At 47.5% G+C, this 24,055-nt stretch overlaps 1 protein-coding gene and 1 long non-coding RNA gene across 4 annotated transcripts in view; one reads left to right on the top strand and one right to left on the bottom strand.

The window, feature by feature from the left end:
- Positions 1–24,055, bottom strand: part of CPPED1 (calcineurin like phosphoesterase domain containing 1) — a 110,474-nt gene that overhangs the window by 19,708 nt on the left and 66,711 nt on the right. For 2 of the 3 annotated variants that reach the window (XM_011290577.4, XM_019820939.3), the window contains exon 3: positions 21,925–22,347. The exons of the other annotated variant lie outside the window; for it this stretch is intronic. In XM_011290577.4, the coding sequence (XP_011288879.2) occupies positions 21,925–22,347 (423 nt within the window). The remainder of the gene's footprint in view (positions 1–21,924; positions 22,348–24,055) is intronic. 3 annotated transcript variants of the gene reach the window in all.
- Positions 17,443–18,689, top strand: LOC109495279. Its single transcript, XR_002150612.2, has 2 exons — positions 17,443–17,576; positions 17,666–18,689. It is a non-coding gene; the product is annotated as an uncharacterized LOC109495279 (long non-coding RNA).

Raw genomic sequence — 24,055 nt, 5'->3', positions numbered from 1 at the left:
AGCAACATAGATGGAACTGGAGAGTGTGATGCTAAGTGAAACAAGCCATACAGAGAAAGACAGATACCATATGTTTTCACTCTTATGTGGATCCTGAGAAAGTTAACAGAAACCCATGGGGGAGGGGAAGGAAAAAAAAAAAAGAGGTTAGAGTGGGAGAGAGCCAAAGCATAAGAGACTGTTAAAAACTGAGAACAAACTGAGGGTTGATGGGAGGTGGGAGGGAGGGGAAGGTGGGTGATGGGTATTGAGGAGGGCACCTTTTGGGATGAGCACTGGGTGTTGTATGGAAACCAATTTGACAATAAATTTCATATATTGAAAAAAAAAATAGAAAAAAATAAAAAGAAATACTTTTGGGTGATCAGCCATGGTTTCTCAAAATTCTCCAAAAATTATAAGTTTCTTTCTGTACTTCTCACAAATCAAGAAAACAGTAATTTGTAGTTTTTAAAACTAAGAACGCCATTCTGGCCAGGGGAGACGATGTATTTGCCCAGCAGAGAACACGGCTTTAATGAACATACAAGTTATTTTATTAGCAATTACTCAATTATTCAATAAACAAGAGCATTTGTCCTAATGGTCAGAAAGAGACTTCTATATTTACTTGAAACTAAGAGTGTCTGCATCCTTCCATCTAAAACAGTAACTCAGACCTGAAACATTAAAAAGACTGTGTGTTGACAAGTTTTGCCTGAACTTAAATAGCTAATGGGCTGATACAGTAAGTGCATGTACCAGTAAGAGAAATTACAAAATTTAACCAGCATATAGCTTACACTCAAAAAATATAGGTATATGCTGCTGAATTAACTTTCCAGGTGTCCATTATACAGACAGTGTGGGGTGGAAATAGCTCTAAAGTGGCCCTGCTTAAAGGAAGCATAATGTGAGCCTCTTGTGTAATTTTAAATTTTCTAGTAGCTGCATTTTAAAAAGTAAACAGTGACAGGTGAAATTAATTTTAGTTACGTATTTAACCCAATATTTAAAATGTTATTCAAGGGGTGCCTGGGTGGCTCAGTCGGTTGAGCGGCCGACTTCGGCTCAGGTCATGATCTCGCGGTCCGTGAGTTCGAGCCCCGCATCGGGCTCTGTGCTGACAGCTCAGAGCCTCAAGCCTGTTTCGGATTCTGTGTCTCCCTCTCTCTCTGACCTTCCCCCGTTCATGCTCTGTCTCTCTCTGTCTCAAAAATAAATAAATGTTAAAAAAATTTTTTTTAATAAAATAAAAAAATAAAATGTTATTCAACATAGAATCGATATATAAAATGTTACCAATTTTACATTACTTTCATACCAAGTCTCGAAAATCCAGAGTGTGTTTTACGCTTAGAGCCCACCTCAATCTGGACCAGCCACGTGCGGGTATGACACTGAACAGAACAGTTCTGGAGGGGGACAGAGATGGAAATTCAATCCCGGTGTTGGCGCTTTTTAACTGAATGGCTTTAGTTTCATCATCTGAAAGATGGAGATAATAAGAGCTACCCTGCAAAGCTGCTGCTGTGAGAAACAGCTATTTTGTGCCTTGCACACAGTAGGCTCCTGACAATTGAATGCCATTATTATATCAATTACTTAAATGACTGAATAGTTCAGTAACAGAAGCACTGAATTATTAATATCATACAAGGCCTTTTTGCAGAGCAAAAACAACCACACCACATACACAAACAGACAAAAAATTAAAAAAAAAAGTAGCTCTAGGGTCAATAGTTCTCAAATTTTACAAGGAAGGTGAACTACTGGGTCCAAGCATAGCTCGACTTTTTTGGTTCAGCTTCAAATATAATTGAAGAACCATAAACTTCCCATATTCGATCAATTTGAACACATGTAAACACCTGGAAACCATCACCAAGATCAAGATCACGAACACACCCATCATTCCCAAGTTTCCTCGTGCTCCTCTGGAATCACTCCCTCCCAACGTCCTGCCCCATGCCATGTGTGACCTGCTGTTTCTATAGATTAATATGGATTTTATATAATGGAATCACATAGTATGCACACATTTTTGATCTGGCTTCTCTCATGTAGCATGATTTTGAAAGATTCATCCACATTATTGGAGATATACACACACACACACACACACACACACACACACACACACACATATATACACACATCCAATATATATACCAAGAGTTAGTCATGTGTGTACATATATATATATGTATATGCATACACACACACACACACACACACACACACACACACACACATATATATATATATACACATACACACACATCCAATATATATACCAAGAGTTAGTCATGTGTATATATATATATATATATATATATATATGTATACACACACACATATACATATATATATATATATATACACACACACACACACACACACATATACATATACATACACACACACACACCAAGAGTTCATCCTTTTTATTGCTAGGTAATATTTCATTGTATGGATATCCCATAATTTGTTTACCCATTCAACACTCCTGATGGACCCTAGGGTTATTTCCAGAATTGCCTCAACATTTGATGAAAACGGATTAACCATATATGTTTGGGTTTATTTCTAAACTTACTTTTCTGTTCTACTAATCTGTTTTTCTTATACCAAATGCCAGTTTTGATCACTGTAGGTTTACAGGTAGTCTTGAAATCAGGTAGGGTAGGTCTTTCAACTTTGTTCTTTTCTTTCAAAACCATTTTGCTATTATAGGTAACTTGCACTTCCACAGAAATTTTAGAATCAGTCTGCAATTTCTATCCAAAATAAAACTACAGGAAGTTTGATTGGTATGTTGAATCTACAAATCAATTTGGAAAAAATGCCACATTAGCAACAGTCTTCCAATCCATGAACATAGTCTATCTTTCCATTGACTTACATCTTCTTTAATTAATCTCAGCAATGTTTTACAGTTTTTAGGGCTTAAGTCTTACAAGCCCTTTGTTATTCCTGAATATTTTATGTTTTTTTGGTACTATGGCAAATTGAATTATTTTTACAATTTCATGTGACAAGGGTTTGTTGCTGATATATAAAAATACAATTGATTTGTGTTTCTATTAACCTAATATCCTGAGACCCTGCTAAGTTCATTTATTAGTTCTAGTAATTGTTTTGTAGAGTCCTGGGATTTTCTAAGTAAACAATCATGTCATCTGCAAATATGGATAGTTTTATTTCTTCTTTTCTGATTGTTATTCTTTTTCTTGCTTTTCATTATGACCAGAATCTCCAATCTGCTATTACATAGGAATGGTGAAAACAGGCAACTTTTCCTTGTTCCCGATCTCAGGGGGAAAATTTAGTCTTCCATGTTCCCGTAGTTTTAGACTTTTGATATTACCGTCAAATTCTTCGTAAGGAAAGAAACCAACTTAAATTTCCACAAAGGGTGTGAGAGTCTGGTCACTGAGACTGCACTCCTTGGTGATAAGGCAGAGCCTTTCAAAGATTAAAAGGGAGACTGCCCAGAACAACACTGTGTTTCCATTTATCCAGAAATTCTGAGTAACTGCTCTCCTCCCTGTTCCTCTAACACCCTGGATTATCTGTCATCTTACTCTTCACAGAGCCCTTTCACACGACTTACTCTGGTGGATGTTGTTGGTGTCCCTGCCAGGCCCCTTCACGGGCTGGTGCATCCATCCTTCGGCTGTGGGAGGGCTGGCCGTGAATGGCTCACAGCTGCCCTTCCCCTGAGCCCTGAAGGACTAAACCAAAGCCCGGGCTGGGGGCACAGCCAATGACCGAATGACGCGAGAGTGCAAAAGGCCGGCCCCCAGACCATGTGGTATAGGACTCCTCTTCTATGAAGCATCCAGAACAGGCACATGTATGGCAACAGAAAGTAGACTTGTAGGGCAGGGACGGAGGAATGGGTAGTGACGGCTGAAGGATGCGGGGTTTCTTTACAGGGCCGTGCAAATGTTCTAAAGCTGACTGTGGTGGCCAGTGCAAAACTCTGTGAATGAACTCAAGACTGCTGAAGTGTACGCTTTAAATAAGTGAACTGTGTGGTATGTTAATGGTAGGTTGCGTCAATAAAGCTGTTACGGTGCAGTGGGGGAGGGGAAAAGAGGGAATAATGACCACAATAGTATTTTTTTTTTTTGCAGACCTACTACGGGCCAGGCATTGTAAACAAGTCTCATCGTGTATATTATTTTTAATGTTTCCACATCCCTAAAATGGACTACTGTACATGGGGATTGGGCGTCGTGGCCCCCTGCCTCAAGGTGGGTCCACCTCTGTGGGGTGACTCTTGCTCTGGAGCTCTGGCTGGATCAGGCTGAAATCCTGAGCACGTATCTTTGCTTAGCTTTGTCGCCAGCCCTGTCCTGTGTCGTCACTTCCCTCCTCAGGGAGCCTCCCTCGTATGTCTGACGAATCCGTGTCTCAGGCTCGGCTTCCACGGACACTAACCCAGGGAGGTCAGCTGCACCTCCTGACGCCTCTAGTACTCTCTCCGGGAGTACTAGGGCCGCCCAAGGGCTCCCGCCACCTCCCCCCCGCCCCCCACCGAATTCTCCCACAGCCCCACCCACTTTAAAAATAACAAAGACTGGGGTGCCTGGGTGGCTCAGTTCGGTTAAGCATCTGACTCTTGGCTTCCGGCTCGGGTCATGATCTCATGGTGTGCGGGTTTGAGCCCCGCAGAGGCTCCATACTGATCATGTGGAGCCTGCTTGGGATTCTTTCTCTCCTCTCTCTCTCTCTCTCTCCCTCTCAAAATAAATACACAAACTTTTAAAAAAATAAAAATAACGACTTTCTATTAAGAGCCTCAGCTTGCTCTGTTCAGTGGTTTTGAAACTTCCTTTCCACTGTTTATCTGGACTGTGCTCCCTGCCTTAGGAGAGCAGCTGAATAAGCTATGGCATACACACAGCGCGGCTGGAAGGAAGAATCAGGAAGATCCCCACGAGCTGATACGGATGACAGCCAAGAAAAATTATGTGAAGGAAGTGCAAAAAGCGTATACAGTAGGCTTTCGTTTGTGTCAGACGGGATAAACGAACAAACACACGTGATGCATGCAGCTTACCCTCAAACACATCAGAAAAAAAAGATACATATTTGCCATACCTCTCACAAATAATAAACAAAAGAAAGCAACTGGGGTAAAATGCCAGATAAATCTGGGTGAAAGGAATACAGGTTTTCCTTTCACTTGCAACTCTTCTATAAGCCTTAAAATATTTCCGAATAAAAAGTTCGAAGAAAAAAAAGCAAGGCATGTTTGCTAAAAATACAATCAAATATTGTAAAAATATAAGCATGAAAAAAACAAAAAGGAGGGTCAGGAAAATGTCAACTTTCTCTTCCCATTTGAGTTTAGTGTGTATTGTCCAGATAATGTGAATGTCTATACTAATAACACAGGTACTAGATACAGGTCTATGGCAATGCATATACACACAAGTCCACGATTTCACAAAAATGAGATACTCTCTCTATGGGTTTGCAACTTGCTTTTATGCGCTCAACACTGTATCTCTTAATTGTTTCACTCGGCACACACAGCTTGACCCTCCATAAAAGCCTGAAAGCTGTATTTCCAAGATGTAAACATCCAGGCTGTCAGCTGATCGTTGTGTATTTTAAAGCGGGAGGTCGGGCAGGTTCAGCGCCCTTCGGCCCTGCAGGTATGCGGAGGAACTGAGAGTTAGCACAGCTTCTCAGAGAGCCCCGGGAGGACCTGGGAGCACACCGCTCCTGGGAGGAAGGAGTCTCATCGCCCAGCCACTGCGGCGGGTCTCGGGGGAGGAGCCCACCCAGCCCCGTGTGCCGCAGGATCACCGGCACAGGGACAGACCCCCAGGTGTATGGAGCACCGAAGCCAAGCGGCACTGCCCGGGGTGAGGGGTGCACTGTCTCCTCCAGGAGCTGGGACCCAGCCTGCGGACAGACGGGGGTGAACGGCCACAGCCGGCGGGTGACCACTCCATTCGTGCCTCCCCCTCTCCTGGGGGCACTAGGTAACTCGCCGACATCTGGTTCGCTCAGGCGTTTGCCCAGATGTCTGCTCCACGTGACGTGAAACATGTGGCTCGGCTGACGGACCCGCAGCCTCCTCTCCCCAGAGAGGACTGAATGGGAACGAAGGGCCAGCTGTTGAAATGACCTTCACTCAAGGCCAACTCATCCCTGCCCTATAACCACAAGAGGTTTTTTCTTTCTTTTGGAAAAAATGTACTCCCGTAAAAAAAAAAAAACAAAAAAACAAAAAAACAAAAGTACACTTTCCTTGCCTTGCCTCAGTAATGATCAACAGAAATGACAGTATTCCCCACCCAAGGCTTTTCTTCACCGAAACTACAGGAAGGTGAGAGAAGTGGCCCGAGGACACCGAGGGCTGTGCATCTTCGGCGGAAACAGGCTGGCAGTGGATCCAAGAGCCCCGCAGAAGAGCAGCTGGGGAGAGAGCCGCTGGTCATCACGCGGACACCCAGAGGGGCCCGGTTCCCGTCTGTGACATGACGTTTCCGCTTCCACCGCCGCACCCGACCTGCCCACCTTTGGGGCACCTGAGCTACCACGACCCAGGCCGGAGAGCAGCCCGCGGTCTGCAGGTGCCGGGTGGCCCCCACATCCAAAGCCCAGGGAGGAGGGTCGCGGTGTAGCCCCACCTCCCACCGTGAACTCGAGGATTCACGATACACCTCCAAAATTCAGGCTCACCTCCCATTTACCCACACGGGAGGCTGTGTTCAGCTTTTCCATTTAATTTTTCCCCTTCCCGACAACGCGGCAATTCAAAACCTGCGTGGGATTCTCAAGAGGAGGGCTGTGTTTTATTAAGACTAATATTTGGTCGCCAAAAAAAAGCAGTGGCAGCTGGGGGTAGGGGACAGGGGGATGAGGGCTTGAACCTCAGACTGCTATCACCAGGCTGTGTGAGCGGAGCCTGTCCACCGACCTCTCTGAGCCTCCCGTTTTGTCACTCGGAAGGCAGAACCAGTATCGACCACCCCCAGGGCCACTTGGAAGATCGAGAGAGACTCACAGCCGTGTCCAAGGCTGCGTGGCAGGAAGCTGCATGTGACGGGCTCGGGCAACGCTCAATAATTATACCTTCCTCTCATCCTTCTCGAAACATCTGATCAGAAGATCTTTTTTTTCCATTTGCACAAATTACATCTTTTTTCGCTATTCATAATTTCCTCTTTATTTTTAAAAGAAGATGGTGGGCTGGTGAGATGGGAGTGTGGGGCACACATTAAGGTTTCAATCCAGAATGGACAATTTTCTAGATTTCCATTACCCGGCTTCCATGCCCTATCTTAAACACAGCTGTCAGGACAAGAGGCTCATTAAAAAGATTGTTTTGACTGACGGCATGTTCATGTATCAAACTGGAAATCCATCCAAAAATACTCAGGGGAGGTAGACAGAGGTGGCAGCCAGCCGTGGAATGGAGAGGCTCTGCAGGGTGTCGAGCATGAAACTTGCTGGGGAAAAGGTGCTCCAGCCTGGACTCAAGACAGGGAGGTCTCGGAGGGGAGCGGCGGCCACTGAGATGGGAGGGGGCCTCAGGAAAGTCAGCTTCTGGGTCAATACCCAGAGAAAGAAAGGTGGCCATCAGGCAGATCGGCACGGCATGTGCCCGAAGAGTGAGCTTTTCCATGAGCCCTTTACCTGGTGGTCTTCCCTGGGGAACTGGCCACGCCCTTGTCTTCCCTCGGGACGGGACGACTACTGCCTCCGTGTGACCTCAGCCACCCGACCCCGCTGCTGACGACTCCAAGCCATTTCCCAGCCCAGACAGTTGTTGGACCGAGTCGAGGCTCCCTCTTCCCAAGGTCCCTGCAAGCAAAGGGCAAACTTGACTCACGCAATGCTTTCGCCCCCAACACCTGCTCCTCCTCTCGTGACCTTCCCCGGGCCGGCATGCAGTCACCTGCTCCATGGACACAGGCCATGTGTCCCACTGCTTTTGTGCTAGAGCCCGCTCACAGCGCTTTCGGCTCTGCACCCCCAGGACGGTCTCTGTGGCTGCCGGTTCCCCTTGTCTTCCTGCCTTCCTGGCCGCCCCCCACTCTGTCCCCAGATGTGTCAGGACGACAGCGGCTTGAAGAAGTAAAAGGTACATTTGGACTTACGATGTATTTATCCGTCTCACATAAAGAAAGGAGGCGGGTGGTCAGGGTGCATACAGTTTCGCTCAAGGATTTCACCAAATATGTGTTTGTGTTTGTGTTTTGTGTTTGCAGCTTCCTTCTGTTTTTCTGCTCTGCCATTCTCAGCTCATGGCTTTGTCCTCAAGACAGCATGATGGCTGCAGGGCTTCCAGACCCTGTGTCCACATTCCAGGCAGGAAGAAGAGAGAGGGGCCGGCCAAAAGCTGTCCAGGAAGCCCCAAGGGCTAGATTCCAGGACAGAGACAAGCAGTCACACTAGGTGTCGAGGGGTCTGGCAAGGCGCATTTTCAGCCTGTCCCGCTGGCATCCTGAACAAATCCAGGTTGGGAAAGAAAAAAGTGCATCGTGGACACACCGAGCAAGGCTGTTCTTTCTAAAATGCAAAACCGGACTGACATAAAACCTTTCTGTGCTTCTGTAACACCTGAGGGTCCGGATCTCCCTCCTGTTATACACCACCAAACATCTCGAGTCCTGCTCTACTCACCAGTGGTTTCAAGGCCAGCGTCCACACGCACCAGGCTGTTGTGGGGCGCTGTCCTGTGGTTTGAATGCCCCCTTCCTGCCCACATCTGCCTGGTGAGCTCTTACCCGTCAAGCCCCTGCCTGCTCAGCTCCTTGAGGAAAGCATCCTGGCCCAGCTGAAACAAGCTGATTCTCCTTCCTCCTGATTCTTGCACATTCCTCTACTTGCATCCTGTGGGTTCTTGCTTCCCACCTTGGTTTCCCCTACTGGTCTGTGAGGACAGAGGGCAAATCTATTTAACTGGATACCCATCCTCAGAAGGAAGAGAATAGAACTACTGCTCTATAAATGACTGTTGGACAGATGGACGGTGAATGAGTATATGAAACTTGAGGCAACTCATAAGCTGTGTGTTAGGAGGTGTCCTGGAGGAGAAATTCCAAACTCCCCATTGTGTCAGTATTACCTACAGAGAAGTAGAGTTACGGCATTTTCCGATCTTACAAAAGAATTACCGAGTTCCTCGTCAAAGAAGGCCTGATTATTACTAACAAGAGGGTGGAAGACAGAGACAGAGAAATGAGCACGGATTCGGAATCATGTCTTGTCACTTAAATGCCACATGACAAGCTACTTTACCTCCCTGAATGTCCATTTCCTCCATTTTCAAAAAGGGATGCCAACAGATCCCTCATGGAGTTGCTGTGAGTTTCAGAGATGATGGGTTTAATCCTCAGCACGGGTTCACTGCACGCTGGAAACACAACGCTTTTCGGCACTGTCCCTGAAATAAGGTGTGAACGTGGGTCCTTTCTTCCTTGCCACAGGAGGCGCGGCTGGCCACCTTTTAATACCATGCCCCTCCCTTTTTCTCTTTGGTGGAAAAAAATCCTGATTTTGTTCCGGGAAACATCCTCCTCCAGGAGCTCATGGGCTTCCTCCCAGAGCCAAGGTCACGGCCGCGGTGGTAAATGTCCTCCTACAGCCACTAAGTGATGAGCTTGGAATTGGTCTGTGGCCCAGGTCTGGGTATGAAGCTGTGGGAAGAGATCTGCCGGGGTCCTGGGAAAGGTTCTGCTTCTTCTCAGAAGCCCCCTCTCACTTCTGAATGTCAAGTCCAGAACTATGGCAGCCATCTGAGAAAGTTGAATCGGAGGAAAAGGCTGCGTGGAGTGGCGGGTGGGGGGCAGCAAGCAGAATCAAAGCAAGATCCTGGTCCCCGAGGTGGCCTGGCTGAGAGCCTGAACCATGCCCAGCCTTCTACTGACATGAGATAAGAAACTTCCTTACTCTCTGCAATGGGCGAGTTGGGACTTTCCCATAATAGCCAAAAGGAACTAACACTACCCTATACGTTTTAGGACAGTAACTCTCCTTTTGGGGTGACCAATAATCCACTTTCAAACACTATATAAACTAGCTTTTGGAAGCTCTTACAAAATAATAGACTTCACTTGTTCTCCAACAGGTCCCAGGATGGTTCCTTGATAGGGTGGGACTCCATTAGAGCACTATTTTGTCAGTGACCTTCCTGACATCCTTTCTCTGGCTCGCGAAATTGCTTTCTCAAGCATCATGCATTCAGTAGGACCGAGGCGTGGACCCAAGGCAGCGCAGTGGCACAGAGGAGGGGGAAGGTGGCTCAGTAACCTCAGGCCACGTCTGTATGACAACTCAGAGGCAATTTGGAAGTGAGAAACAGATAACACACATCAGAGGCAGAGTGTGTCAATAAAAGACTCAAAACACGGTCAGTCAAAAACAAAGAAAGGAAATCTTTTCCTCCCTCAGATTTTAAGCTTTTCACATTTAAGACTAAATGTGGAAAGTGCTAAGTGGCATAATTTTTTGAAACAAACTGATGGCTCTGTAACTATTATCCTTATTAATGTAAGAGTCAATGGTGACTGATCTTAAGTACTTGGACCAGGGGTTGTGAAACTACAGCTCAGGGACTGTTTTCTTATAAGGTGTGGGAATCAAGAATGCTTCTTAGCCTTTTAAATGCCTATAGGTAGGTTTATTTAACCATCTATGTAATACTCTTAATTTTGCCTGTTGGCCCACAAAGCCTAAAATATGTACTATCTGGCCATTTACAGAAACAGTCTGCTAACCCCGATCTAGATGCCACTACAGGGAATCTTTTAATTCTTTTTTCATTTTTGGAAAAACTGAGAAAATTCAGTTGAGTACAAAAAATAATGCAACCTTTATATTCCCACCACCCACGGATAACAAATATTAACATCTTGTAATATCCACTTGCACAGTTTTCAAGAATGAAAAAATTATAATTATATGATCTTCATACAATTATAGCCCAAGTCCCCTTTGATGGCCACAAGCTACACCAGAGGCACCTGCCTTTACCTTTAAGGAATGGGTACGTTTGGCCAGAGAGTCAGTGACTTTGACAAGGTTAAAACACCTTTTTTTTTAACCTTGATCACAATGCTTCTAGGTGGATGGATCAAACACACAAAAAGCAGTCTTTGTCATGACACATGAGCTTGGCATACAATAGGCAACCTCCAAAATCTTCTGAACTGAATGGATGTCCCCATCAAAGCAAACGTTTGATGGAGCGATTTCATGAAGACACAGCCATGAAGTAAAGGTTGTTAGGAATGAAAAGAAGAAAGAAAGAGGGAAGAAATGTCCCTGATATGGAGGCTATCCAAGGCAACAGGGGTGACACAATTCTCACAGTGTTATGGGAAATCATGCCCCTATCCAATAATAGCAGGCAAAGTATTTACACAGCTTCAAATGCAGTTTACGGAGAGAGGAATTTAAATATTAGAAACAAACGCCCAATGCGTCATGAAGTCCCCTCTAAGATGTCTACACTGACTGTAATTCTCTGCTTCCTTCCCTTTTCCCCTTAGACTGAGCTTTCCAATCTAGATGCCACTACAGGGAATCTTGTAATTTTTTTTTCATTTTTTGGAAAAACTTAGAAGATTCAGATGAGTACAAAAAATAATGTTAACGTTTATATTACCACCACCCACAGATAACAAATATTAACATCTTGTAATGTCTGCTTTCACAGTTTTTAAGAACGAACAAATTACAATTATATAATTACAGGGAGATCATGACCTAAGCCGAAACCAAGAATGGGACACTTAACCGACTGAGCCGCCCAGGAGCCCCAAGAAAGAATTTTTTAATAACAAGAAAACGCTAATGAATAGACTGTTTATGAACTAAGCCCCTACGAAAACAAAACAAACAATGCCCAAGCTGTGCACCCAGGCAGAGGCACCTCTGTGTTGAACCACAAATCATACTAAAGACAGGGGACTTCATAAAGCCAATGAAAGTGACACTCGGGGAACTGCCAGAATCGGGAGAGGGGAAGTCATCAACACGTAAGGCTGTGGCAGAAGAAACACACACACATGTACACACGGGAGTTCCTGAGAAGGGCAATAATCAGATTACTGAGGATTCAGAATCAGACCCTTAGGAAAACTGATGAAACCTGTAATTATTTTTCTCTCATGCAAAAAGGACCCTCTGCTGTCAAAAGCAGGATGCTGTTGAACAATTATTTTAGTCTATTCAGACCAAGGAAACCAAGTCTACACTTGATTCATTCCTTATGCATTCCAAGAGTTGGTGCATGTTTGCAACAACAAACAACAGTTTAGCAAACACAAGCTAAAGTAAAATGGATTGCCATGATTTGTCTCTTTTTGCAAAATAATGTCTCAAATCAACCTTTATCTTTATGTCATCACAATTTTCTAAGACCTACGTTCCCCACATTTTTAACAATTTTTTAAGTCTGCTTACTTATTTTGAGAGAGAATACATACGTGCACGAAGTAGGGAGGGGCAGAGGGAAAGAGAGAGAGACAGAGAGAGAACCCCAAGCAGATTCTACACTCAGTGTGGAGCCCAACTCGGGGCTCCATCTCACAACCATGAGATCATGACCTGAGCTAAAATCAAGTCAGATGCCTAACTGACTGAGCCACCCAGGCACCTACCGTCCCCATTTTTTAAGTGAGCTTTTTCTGGTAGCCATGATCCTCAGCTAAGAGCCTCCCTGGACTTGTATCCCAGGGGAGCCAGCCAGGGTACAGAGGTGGCACGGACCCCTCCCTGTTTTGTCTGCAGAAGGCATAATTCACATGCTCAAGGTCAAAGGACGAGCTGAGAAGCTCACTCTAGAAGAACACCGCTGCTTGCCGAGGCCGGAGAGGCATCTCACACACGGGATGGACTCCCCGGAACCTCGCTCCACGGACCCCTCAGACGGTGCGACTCCAAGCCTCCCTGTTGAGGCGGACCAGCTCCTTCCTGGGTTAGCCCCTGCAGAAGGGCAGGTGCAGAGTGGAAGTGGGGGTGAGCAGGTGGGCAGGCCCCAGCACAAGCTGGCCTGGCGCCTTGCTTTCTTGCCGTCAACACCTGTGCCCGATGCGCACTCTGCTCCTTACGCCGACAGCAGCATGGCTAAGAGGTCAGAGCGCTGGGGCTGGTGCCCAGCTCGGCCACTTCCCAGCTGTGTCTCTCTCTTTTCTTGTCTATAAAATCAGAGCAGCGGGACCTGTACTGTTGACGCACACTCATAGAACTGTGCTGTAATATTTAGTGAGTGGTAATTACTATGACACGAATGTAATGTTAATTGTGCTGTAAATGGCTTATGAAATAAAACTAGTACTAAGAAGGTTGGTTTACCCTGCGGTTTCTAGCACCCACTGGTGGCACATCAGGGGCTGTCGCGGGGACATGGGACTCCAGTGTGGTGGGCAGAGGAGTAGCACGGTGCCTAACATGGTTAGAAAGTCTGGGGTCCCGACTCTGGCAATACCCCAGCAAGCCAGCAGTCGGCAGGGGTGTGACCTTGTGGAAAGGAGAAGATACATTCCCTACGCTTCTCTTTACGGAACGTGAAGTCACTCACAGTATCCTCAGGGTAATGATGTTAACGGCAGTAAGACGGATAACACCAACGGCACTTTTGTGACTGAGCACCCGCCGGGAGCCAGACACTGTGTCAGGGAACTGGATTATCTTATCTGATGCCCACAAAAACCTGACATAGTACTACCTGCTTCACAGCTCTGTGACCGGGACAGGTGATTCCACCTCCTGGACTCAAGTCTGCCCGTCAGTGGCAGAGACAGAACACGGACACCTTGCGGGGCTATTGTGCGGGCTGTGGTGACAATGAGCATGGCCACTGACGATACCATCAGTGTAAAACTGAACGTGACCCAGGGCGCCTGGGTGGCTCAGTCGGTTAAGCGTCCGACTTCGGCTCAGGTCACGATCTCACCGTTCGTGGGTTCAAGCCCTGCACTGGGCTCTGTGCTGACAGCTCCAAGCCTGGAACCTGCTTCCGATTTTGTGTCTCCCTGTCTGTCTGCCCTTCCCCTGCTCATGCTCTCTCTCAAAAATAAAATAAAGATTAAAAAAAAGAAAAAAGATGGAACGTGACCCATGGCTCTCAGGAAGCTTGTTCATCCTCTCCCTTTCTCAGCAGAAAAGCTGCTCTACTAGGTGTCTTCACTGGCGTCTGGGAGGGAGCGAGACTCCAGCCCCCCAAGAGAGACACAAGCACAGGCCGCAAGGCCGCACCCAGGCAGGGTGACCCAGCAGGAGGTTCGTGGCTAAGGTAGCATCGCACCTGCCCTGGACATGCCCCCTCCCACCTGGGCAACGTTACTGCAGGGAGCTCCTTTCCGAGGCTCCCAGTGCGGCACAGGGTAGTGCTCTGTGTAAGACAAACACCAGAGAGAAGGGCCTCTCCTTCCTCTCATGTGTCTGTAATTTAAATTTAAAGATGACTCAGAAGCCAGACAGCCTCTGTGTGTGCTCAGCTCGCCCACCTGTACTAAGGACAGGTCACAGGGTCCTCCGCGTTGTTAACCAAAGGGGTGCCATTCTTTCACCTCTAAATCAATCATCAACATGCAAATGTTTTTGTTAAGTAAAATGAGAACACAAAAACAAAAACAAAGCAATCTCTAGCTTATTTTAAATAACAGTATTCTAAATGTTCACTTATATTGTTGGCCACGGTGGGGGCAAATACCTCTTAAAGGAAAGTGAGTCCAGTACCTACAAAGTACCTTCCCAGAACCAGTATGGGAAGTCAGAGTGTTTAGCTAAACTAGGGATATTTCAGTTTCACAAAGGAATCCCACTGCTCGTGGGAAAATGACATTAATTGCTATTTTTTTTTTAAATGACCTAAAAAGAGAAGAGACAGTGTTTTGATTTCATAAACTTAAACAGTCGCTGCTGCTTCCCATGCACTTGTGCCTCGTTTCTGAAAGGCCACGACGGATGGGGTTCTTCGATAGGATTTTATCATTTTTAGCCTGAGAGGGACCCACCATGCCGCAGAAGGATCCGCGGTCTGTCATGTTCATTACCCTCCACGGTGCCTAGCCCCGGGCCCCTGCTACTTGTTGAATGAGTAAATGTTGACTTAGCTCTGGAAACCAGCACACAGTTACACACGCCAGATTCTCAATTTATAAATATTTACAGTCAGGACTTGATTTCGACTTTAATTAGCCCAACTGTTAAGGATACCTCCACAGTGAGAAACGAAACCCATCCCGTGGCACCAGATGCAGCTTCGGCAGTTGGGCTCTTATCTAGGTTTAGCGTGAACGACGTGCAGACATCCAGTGACTAAAGCATGATGGTTTAGGGTGCACTGATCAAAACAGAAAACAGATCCAACCTGGGAAAATGAATTCAAGACCAAATATAACTTAAAGAGGGTAAAATTCCTCAAGCTGCTAGGCCCCCAGAAACTCTGGATTCTACCGATGCTGAAAAAAGGATAGGTGATGCGTTCTCACTTGAGAGCTGGTGAAACTTTTTAAAAAATGTTCATTTGGGGCGCCTGGGTGGCTCAGTCGGTTGAGCGTCTGACTTCGGCTCAGGTCACGAACTCACGGTTCGTGAGTTCGAGCCCCGCATCGGGCTCTGTGCTGACAGCTCAGAGCCTGGAGCCTGCTTCCGATTCTGTGTCTCCCTCTCTCTGACCCTCCCCCGTTCATGCTCTGTTTCTCTCCATCTCAAAAATAAACAAACATTAAAAAAAAATTTAAAAAAAAATGTTCATTCATTTTTGAGAGAGAAAGTGCCAGTGGGGGGAGGGGCAAAGAGCGAGACAGACAGAATTTGAAGCAGGCTCCAGGCCCTGAACCGTTGGCACGGACGTGGGGCTCAAACTCACGAACTGTGAGATCATGACCTGAGCCAAAGTCATACACTTAAACTTAAACCGACTGAGACACCCAGGTACCCCAAGAGTTGTTTAAGAAAACAACCACTAGGATCGTTTTTTAAAATACATTTTATTTTATTTTTTTTAATTTTGTAAATGTTTATTTTTGAGAGAGAAAGAGAGAGGGAGGGAGGGAGACAGAGAATCCAAAGCAGCTCCGTGCTACCAGCACAGAGCCGGACGCGGGGCTCAAACTCACGAACCGTGAAACCATGACCTGAGCCAAAGCGGGACGCTCAAACGATTGAGCCACCCAGGCGCCACTTAAAATGCATTTTAAACAAAGGGCATTGTGAGATGGCTGCCATTGTCTTGTGGACACATTTGCTAGATTCAGAAAAACCTGCCTATGACATCGTGTATTCACAGGTGTCTTTAGCAACGCATCAACTGGTTTAGAAAAAGTAATGAGGAGTCAAATTCTGTCACTAAATTCCAAAGGAATTTTTCCATCTAGTTGAGGGCTTCCCTGCCTCTGATAAAGGCAAACATATCAAGTATTCCTTACCCACACTGAAAAATCTCACACTCCTTGAGACACGGTCCATCTTCCCGCACATCCCAGGAGCTAAGAAACTTTCTGTCTAGCTTCACTTCCCGTAGTTTGTATTAGAAGAAGAGTTGCTAATTGCTTTCTTTCGCCACTTACAAAGTCACGTTGGCACGTGCCTCTCCTCGAGGGGAGATTCTCTCACACGCCCTCTCGAGGAGACCCTGCCCCTCCCGCCGGCATCCCAGGGCAAGAGGCACCGCCTATGGATAAAGCCAGACCCTGCGTCAAGCAAATTTGCCAGCTGTGGGCTCGCGGTGGGGTCCAGGGTCATCTCATGACACACAGCCCTTCGTGGAGCACATACTGTGTCCCCACATCACTTCAATCTGGTGCTCCCACCAACCCTATGAGGCTGGGACCAGAGCCCCCATTTGACAAGTGAGAAAACTAAGGCAGAAGGATGTTGGGCAGCTCATGTGAGGCCATGCAGCTGGGGAGTGCCACCAAAGGATCTGAATCCGGGTCTGTTTGAAACCCAAGCTTGTCTGCCGCCCTGTGCTGTGATATGGCCCCATCGCTCCCGCTGGTGCGCACCTGCTCTCCCTACACCACCTCCACGAGTTCGGCCCTACCCGCATGCTACTGGTGCTACTACTGACGATTTTTAACTTGAAGAGCTACTTATGTATTTTTTCAAACACATGTTAAAATAAACACCCAAGCGTTGGACTTAAGTGCCCCCACATCACCTCCCACAGGGACCTCCAACGGGGCATGCCTCACCCGGGTGTGTCCTCCATGGAGGAACCTGAGGCTCGCTCTGGGCGGACCCCTCGGCGGGTCAGGCAGCTGCCGCGGTGGGGTCACCAGAAGCATGCTGGAATTAGACGCACGCACGGTGTGGACACGGTCTGAGGGCAGGGCAGGAAGATTTGTCTGAGCCAACGGCGGGGAAAAGTACGACCCACCAGCTCACACCTGGCTTTTGTAAGTAGAGTTGTGCTGGAACACGGCCACGCTCATTTGCTTATGTATGTCTGTTACTGCTTCGGTGCTACAAAGGCAGAGCTCTGCGGTTGCCACGGAGACCACAGCCCAAAGTGTTTACTGTGTGCCCCTTGGCAGAAGAAGTTCACCGAGACCCCGCTTTACGTGATACATTTCCCATCCAAAGCGCAGTTCGCCAACACTGATCCACAGGTAGTATCGACATTATCCATGATTCTGCTGATAAGTATGTGAATCAAATCTAATTCCATGCCACTTAGCCAATATTTGTTTATTGACAGGGCAACCACATGACAGTTTTGGCCAGAGGCTGGGCTTACAGAGGTGAATAAAGCTGGGATTCCATTTTTGGAGGAATCAGGACATAAACAAATAATCTCAATACAACTCAGAAGGACATCAGAGTAGAATCAGACGTTTTATTTTTCCTACAAAGTGGACCCTGGAAACCCGACCATTTTGTTCTTTCAAACTTTGAAATTTTCAAATGATAATTATGGGCTAAGATCTCTTTCTCTCTCCAGTTTTTTTTTTTAAAAGGAATAAATACCGGAGATGAAACTATTTCTGTGAAATTACTCATTAACTTTTGCAGGAAAGATCAACTTACTGGAATGTTTCGTAATTGCCAAATTCGCTCTGGGCTCCCTACTACACAGTTCTCATCTCTATGTTGAGAATGGAAAAAAAAAAAAAAGGTATCAAGACATCAAGGGAGACGAGGTCAGTTAAAAGAGCCAGACTTTTGTTTTTTAAGATTGAGTTCTTAAATTGGAATCCGTATTAACTAGGTCACAAATTAACCTTTTGCTGAAAAAGGCATGAGGGACAGAGACAGTGGCTGCGTTCAACCACGATTTCATTATCTACTATCTGTCTTTGCAACTCAACCAGGTATCAGGTGAATTAAGGGGAAAACCAATTTCTACATCCCGTGGATGTGATGAAATTGATTATCCTCAGGCAGTACAAAGGAAGACCGAAAATAACGGGTGCAGCTCCCCATCTGTGCGTCTGTCCTGCCCTGATAACTGTTTATTTGCGCTGGCTGTTGACGACGCTTTTGTACCACACAAAGAAGGTTTTTCACTGAGCTTCAAAAGGAGAAACAGAATGCATCCGTTTCTAGGGAAACCTGAGCGGGGAGGCTCGCAGGCTTGGATTCATAGAACGCATCCCAACACACACGGTGGCCCATTGTATAGTAACACCCCTCCTCCTCATTTACCTCATCCCGTTTGAAAAATTAATGCAACAATGAGAGATGATTGTTGATGTTCGTTATTAAATCATTTATTCATCCCACACAATGATTCAGAATTATTCATTAAGCTTGCTGGAAGGAAGCTGGGTTTTACCTCCATGGTGGTTTGAGGAGGGATGTGCTCTTTAAAAGGATATTTTATAACAACACAATTATCATAATTAAAAGCTACCCTGATATTCTGATGAGCTTTTGACATATTTTTGAGTACCGGCATTTTAACTCAGGGAGATAAAGGAGACTGGAATAGCACGAGGGAATCATATTGCTGTGGGGGAAGAGCTGGAGGCAGCATTAAACAGCAGCATCACCCCCAATTTGATCACGGTCTTGAAGTTAATGAATCTTATGAAATGTCACTTGAACTCTGGCTTTCCCAAAGGAGTCCAAGAATTACACTGCTGTCAGCTGAGCGATCTCTGGGATCGTGAGTCATGGGTGCACACATTCCCTAGGAGAGCCAACCTCCTCATGCTTTCACCCTAAGCAGATCACTCAGCCTGCCACCGAGCTGGGTCCACATCTGGCCTGGATCTCTTCTTGACATTGCCCTTGGTTTGCTGTGTGTGTGGAAGGCCACAAAGGAAAGGGCCAGGCGTGGTAAGCCACTAAAACTGACAGGCGACAGCAGGAAGGACACCTGTCTCTCTGCTTTTCCCTGGTTAAGCAGGCTTAGGTGAAGTTCCTAATGCCAGTGGCCAACAGGACTCCGTCTCATACGTGAAGGTGCCTGGTGTGGACAGTGGGGGGCCACGTGGGAAGAGAGAAATTGGCCGCTCTATGAACCTGGAAAGCCAGCATCAAGGGAGGACTTCACGCAGAAACGAAAGGCCTGGACGTATGCTCGATCCCTGGAACGCACCTTGAAAAGCTCTATGCCCAGGAGCTCCACGACAACACGGCCCTGGTATGTGGCCGGCATACAGTGGGTGGTAACCAAATAAATGGGCTGTGTCAGTGCCTCGTTCACTCTACAAACACGGATGAGGCACTGACTAGGAACTGACCTGAGCCAGGCGTCCTGAATGCAGAGATGAGCACAAGAGCACCCCCACACTCAAGGAGCCGAGTCTAGCGGGTGACTGAGATAAGTCAACACAAACGAGTCTGCTGGGATCAAGGAGAGCTGAGGAAGAACCCAGGGCAGGGCTGGGGGCACCTCACGCAGAAGGTGCTGAAGGGGAGTAGCTGGCCAGGTGAAACGGGAGAGTCAGAGACAACGGGGAAGAGTGGGGAGCTGGCTTTGCCCCGGGGCTGAGGGGGGCCAGAAGGGTGGGGGGCTGGAGAGCTGCCACTACGGCCCAGATGGTGGCCTCAAGGGGTGGACAGTCTAGAGAGATGTTAAGGCACTGGAAATACTGGAGTCTTCGGGGCCGGGTGGCCCTACCGGAGATGGACCCGGCAGCGTTCCAGAGCCTGACACCATTAAGGCTGGAGTAAGACTAGTTCCTCTGCTCAGGCTCACGCTTAGCAAGCGAGCTCCTGACTGGAACGTGGCTTCCCATGTCGTTCTGCCCACGGGAAGAGACTGTGACGTCAGGGCGGAGGGGAGGGTTTCAGCCGGGCTTTGCATCAATCGACGGGCATTCTGGTGGTAGACCCCCACCCTTGTGAGCCGGGGCAAGCGGAGCCCACCTCCAAGACCCGGACCAGCTGTGGGTGTGCTGAGAGCTCGCAGGGCCGCGGGCCCGAGGGGGAGGTGGCTGGCGCATCCCAAGTACCCCGCCGCCTTCCAGGGCTCCTGGTGGGTGGGCAGGAGGCCTCCCCGGAGGCTGCCTGGTTAGAGCCGTGGACTCTCTCTTTATAAATGCCTACAGGTCTCAACATCGGGGGGTGCCGGTGGGCCGCACGTGCACACGCCACTCAAGAACGTGGTTGACAGGAACAGGGAACAAAGAGCAGCCACGAGGATGGCATTTACATCATTTAACATTTGATATGAAAGGAATCACTTCTCTGGCATTAAATGTTCTCTCTGACATTATTCTCTGTTACAAAATAGTCTCCACGGTGGTGCTGATGCCATCTTGACACTTCATTTCCTTGTCATCAAAATGGTTTTCTGCACCAACTCAAGCATGGCATGAAATTTCAAAGGCCTCAATAGAAGTTTTCCAACTTCATCTCCATGGAACAGTTGGATAATGTCTCCAATTATGCAAGCCTTTTGTAAAATGTCTCAAAAATACAGAAGGGCCTATTGTACATTTAACAACTAAATGCGAACACATTTAAATGCTCGAAGGTGAAAAGAAGAGTATAAGAAATTTTGTTTTTTTAAATGAACGTTTGCTATGGGGTCAGGCCGCCACCTCCCTCTCCCTACCTCCTAACAAACAAGTGATGTATTCAAATTTTAGAAGCATTTGACGAAGTACACTCTGGAAAGATCTGAAAGGAGGCATTAAAACCAAAACAAGAGACCCAACAGTTGTCAAAACTGGAATCCTGCCAAGTCACTGGTCATGCAGGGAATCGGCTTGGGACGACCCATTTCACAGGACAGAAACACTACAGGTGCTGCGGGGAGGAGAGAAGGGAGTGTGTGGACCAGTAGGCCGTCCGAGGGCTTCACGGTGTGTGTGTGCGTGCACACGCATGTGTTAAATATGTGATTTGCCAAACATTTATAGCAGGTTAAATCTGACCAAATACATTCCTGTCTCCTAGATCTGGGGGAGAGTTTAGTCCCTGTTCTAGGAAAAGTGATGAGGCTCCAGGACACCCACGTCCCAGGACTTCCCGGGGTTACATCCAACACTGGTAAAGCCTGGCTCTTGAAGATCACCTGCCGTTGGGCAAGTTCGTGCTTCACAGAGGTATGAGAGAAGATGACGCTGGCATCATCCCTTCTCCCTGGGTCAGTACAGCCACACTCAGATCCCGTCCAACCCCAATAACCCCACACCTGCAGGACCCCCAACCTCAGCTGCCAGCAGCTGCCACAACCTCACTACTCGGTAGGCCAGGGGCTACTGGAATGCTTTACAGGCCCCTTCTCCTTTAATCCTCACACCCACCCTATGAGAGACCTCCTTCTGCTACTCCCACTTGACCGATGAGGACACCAAGGCTGAAAGGCCAGGCAGCTTGTCCAAGGCCCTAAGGCCAGTGAGCGGTGGAGCTGGGGTCAGAACCCAGTTCTGTCCAAAGCCCCATCCTCTCTCTGCTTTGCCAGGCTGCGGGGGGTAGGGGTGGGGGTGAGGCGGAAGAAGGATCTGGAAGCCTCCTCTCTAGATGGCCCTCCCCACCAGCCCCCGGGGTCCAGGGCACTACCTGCTCGGACGAGCTTGTCAGCCACCTCCCTGCGCACAGACTTGGTGAGGTTGAAGTAGTCATCGTCCTCGTCGATGCTCTGGAGGAAGAGCGGGATGTGCTGGAAGACAACGGCGTGCTGGCACTCGCGCTGGCCCGCGACGCTCAGCTGCTGGTCCAGCCACTGGTCCTGCGCCTGCTTCAAGGCGGGGCACCGGGAGGCATCGTACCAGAACTGGGAGTTGAGCACGAGGCACAGGACGCCCCCGACCCAGAAGCTGAAGTAGTCGTCCCCCCAGGTCCGCTGGAACTCTGCCACGGTCTCGGGCGTGGGGGCGTTGCCCAAGTCGTGGTTGCCACTGACGAGCACCAGCGGGATGTCGCTGTCCAGGCGGGCCAACACCTGCTGCAAGTCCGCGGTCTGCTCCTTCCGCCAGGGCGTCCCTGCAAGAGTGAGGGTCACGTCTGAAACGGCCGTGGCGGTTCATGCATTTACTGACACAAGAGAGTACGATCTAGAAATACACGCAACCAGGTGCGTGAAACCGCAAATGGTATGTTAGAAGCAAATCAACAAGTGAGGCGGGACCTCTGGCCCGCTTCCCTCAGGGCACTGTGGAAATTCAGAGTCTAAGTGGCCGTCCGCCCCAATGTTGCTGACTGGGAGATGATACAGAGTTATTCTAATAGTAAATATTAGTAAGGCTTAATTTCTCTTATTCAGATGAAAAACAGTTGTGGCTTTTCTGTCTTCTCTCAATGGATCATCACGTGTGCCCCTATTGTGTGTGCATGCTTTGAAAGCTAGTCCCAAACCAACTGCTACTTAAAGTTATTCTTACCGTACGCGTGGCCTTGCAGACTGCGTGAGCACTTGTACCGGAAAAATTCTTACAGATCAACTGGCCTGTGCATTTGGCCAAACCCCGCTCCCCCATGCCCCATACAGGGGAAGAGGTACTTTATATCCTACTAATAGTGTGAAAAAGGGCACGGGCTCAATGTCTTTTTAAAAATTTTTTGACGTTCGTTTATTTTTGAGAGAGAGACAGAGGGCGTGCAGGGGCGGGGCAGAGAGAAAAGGGAGACACAGAATCCGAAGCAGGCTCCACACTGTGAGCTGTCAGTACAGAGCTGGATGTGGGGCTTGAACTCACAAACTGTGAGATAGGACCTGAGCCGAAGTTGAACGCTTAGCCAACTGAGCCACCTGGGCACCCCTCGATGTCTTAAATATTAAGTGTGTTTCACTCCGTCCTACCCCAGGCACACAGGATTCAGTATGGAGATGATGATTTGGACAGAGAGTTGTCAAGTAAGTGGGAACCCTCCTTCACACTCCTGGTTTTCCCACTTCCTGTCATAATGTATTAATACTTTAATGAACAGGATTTGAAATGACCAATGCCATTCTGGATCTGGTTTTGGTTGTTTTTGTTAGGTTTGGTTTCCTGAGCCCCTCTGTGCTAATGCATTCAACAAATATTTATTGAGTACTATGTGTAAGACATCGATTTCATTACCGGGGCAGGCCGTGAGCCAAAGAGACACGAATCTTTCCCTCCCAACAGGGGAGTCAGACAAGCGATCCAGCAGATGATAGGCGCACACCATCCGTATCACGTGTTGTGAAGCGTTACTGAGAAAGGCAAAGTGGGTGAACGACAGAATTCCTGCACCATGTTTGTCCTGAGGAACACACTCAATACTATGCGTAAGGAAAACAATGAGAGAAAACAGCGGCCAGCTTCCCCAGGGATGGCGAAAATGCACCTGAAAAACCTTGCCACGAGCAGACAAAAACTATACCCGACATTCTGTGTCCGTGATGAATTTAAAAGCAGGCAAAAGAATCTCTACAAAGTGACTGCAGCTAAGAAGGAGGACCAAATGCAGAGAGGAATTCAGGCTAGAGGGCCATAAAATAGGCAGGCGTGACGCAGGAATGGGAAGAAACAGACTCGGGAGAGAAATAGAGGCAAGAGAGAAAACCGTTTCAGAAGTTCCAACTACAAGAAATTAGCAGTACCAAGATTTCCTTTACAGCCGAATAGATGCCAGTTTTTCTCAGTCTCCCGTGTGAGCTTGGAAAGAATGTGCATTCTCTAACTGTGGAATATGGAGCTCCGCGCATTGCCACCAAACGTGGTCA

Source organism: Felis catus, chromosome E3 (genome assembly GCF_018350175.1).
Source record: "Felis catus isolate Fca126 chromosome E3, F.catus_Fca126_mat1.0, whole genome shotgun sequence".
NCBI lineage: Eukaryota > Metazoa > Chordata > Mammalia > Carnivora > Felidae > Felis > Felis catus.
The sequence above is the reverse complement of the archived record's forward strand: the minus strand, read 5'-3'. Positions and strand labels throughout refer to the sequence as shown.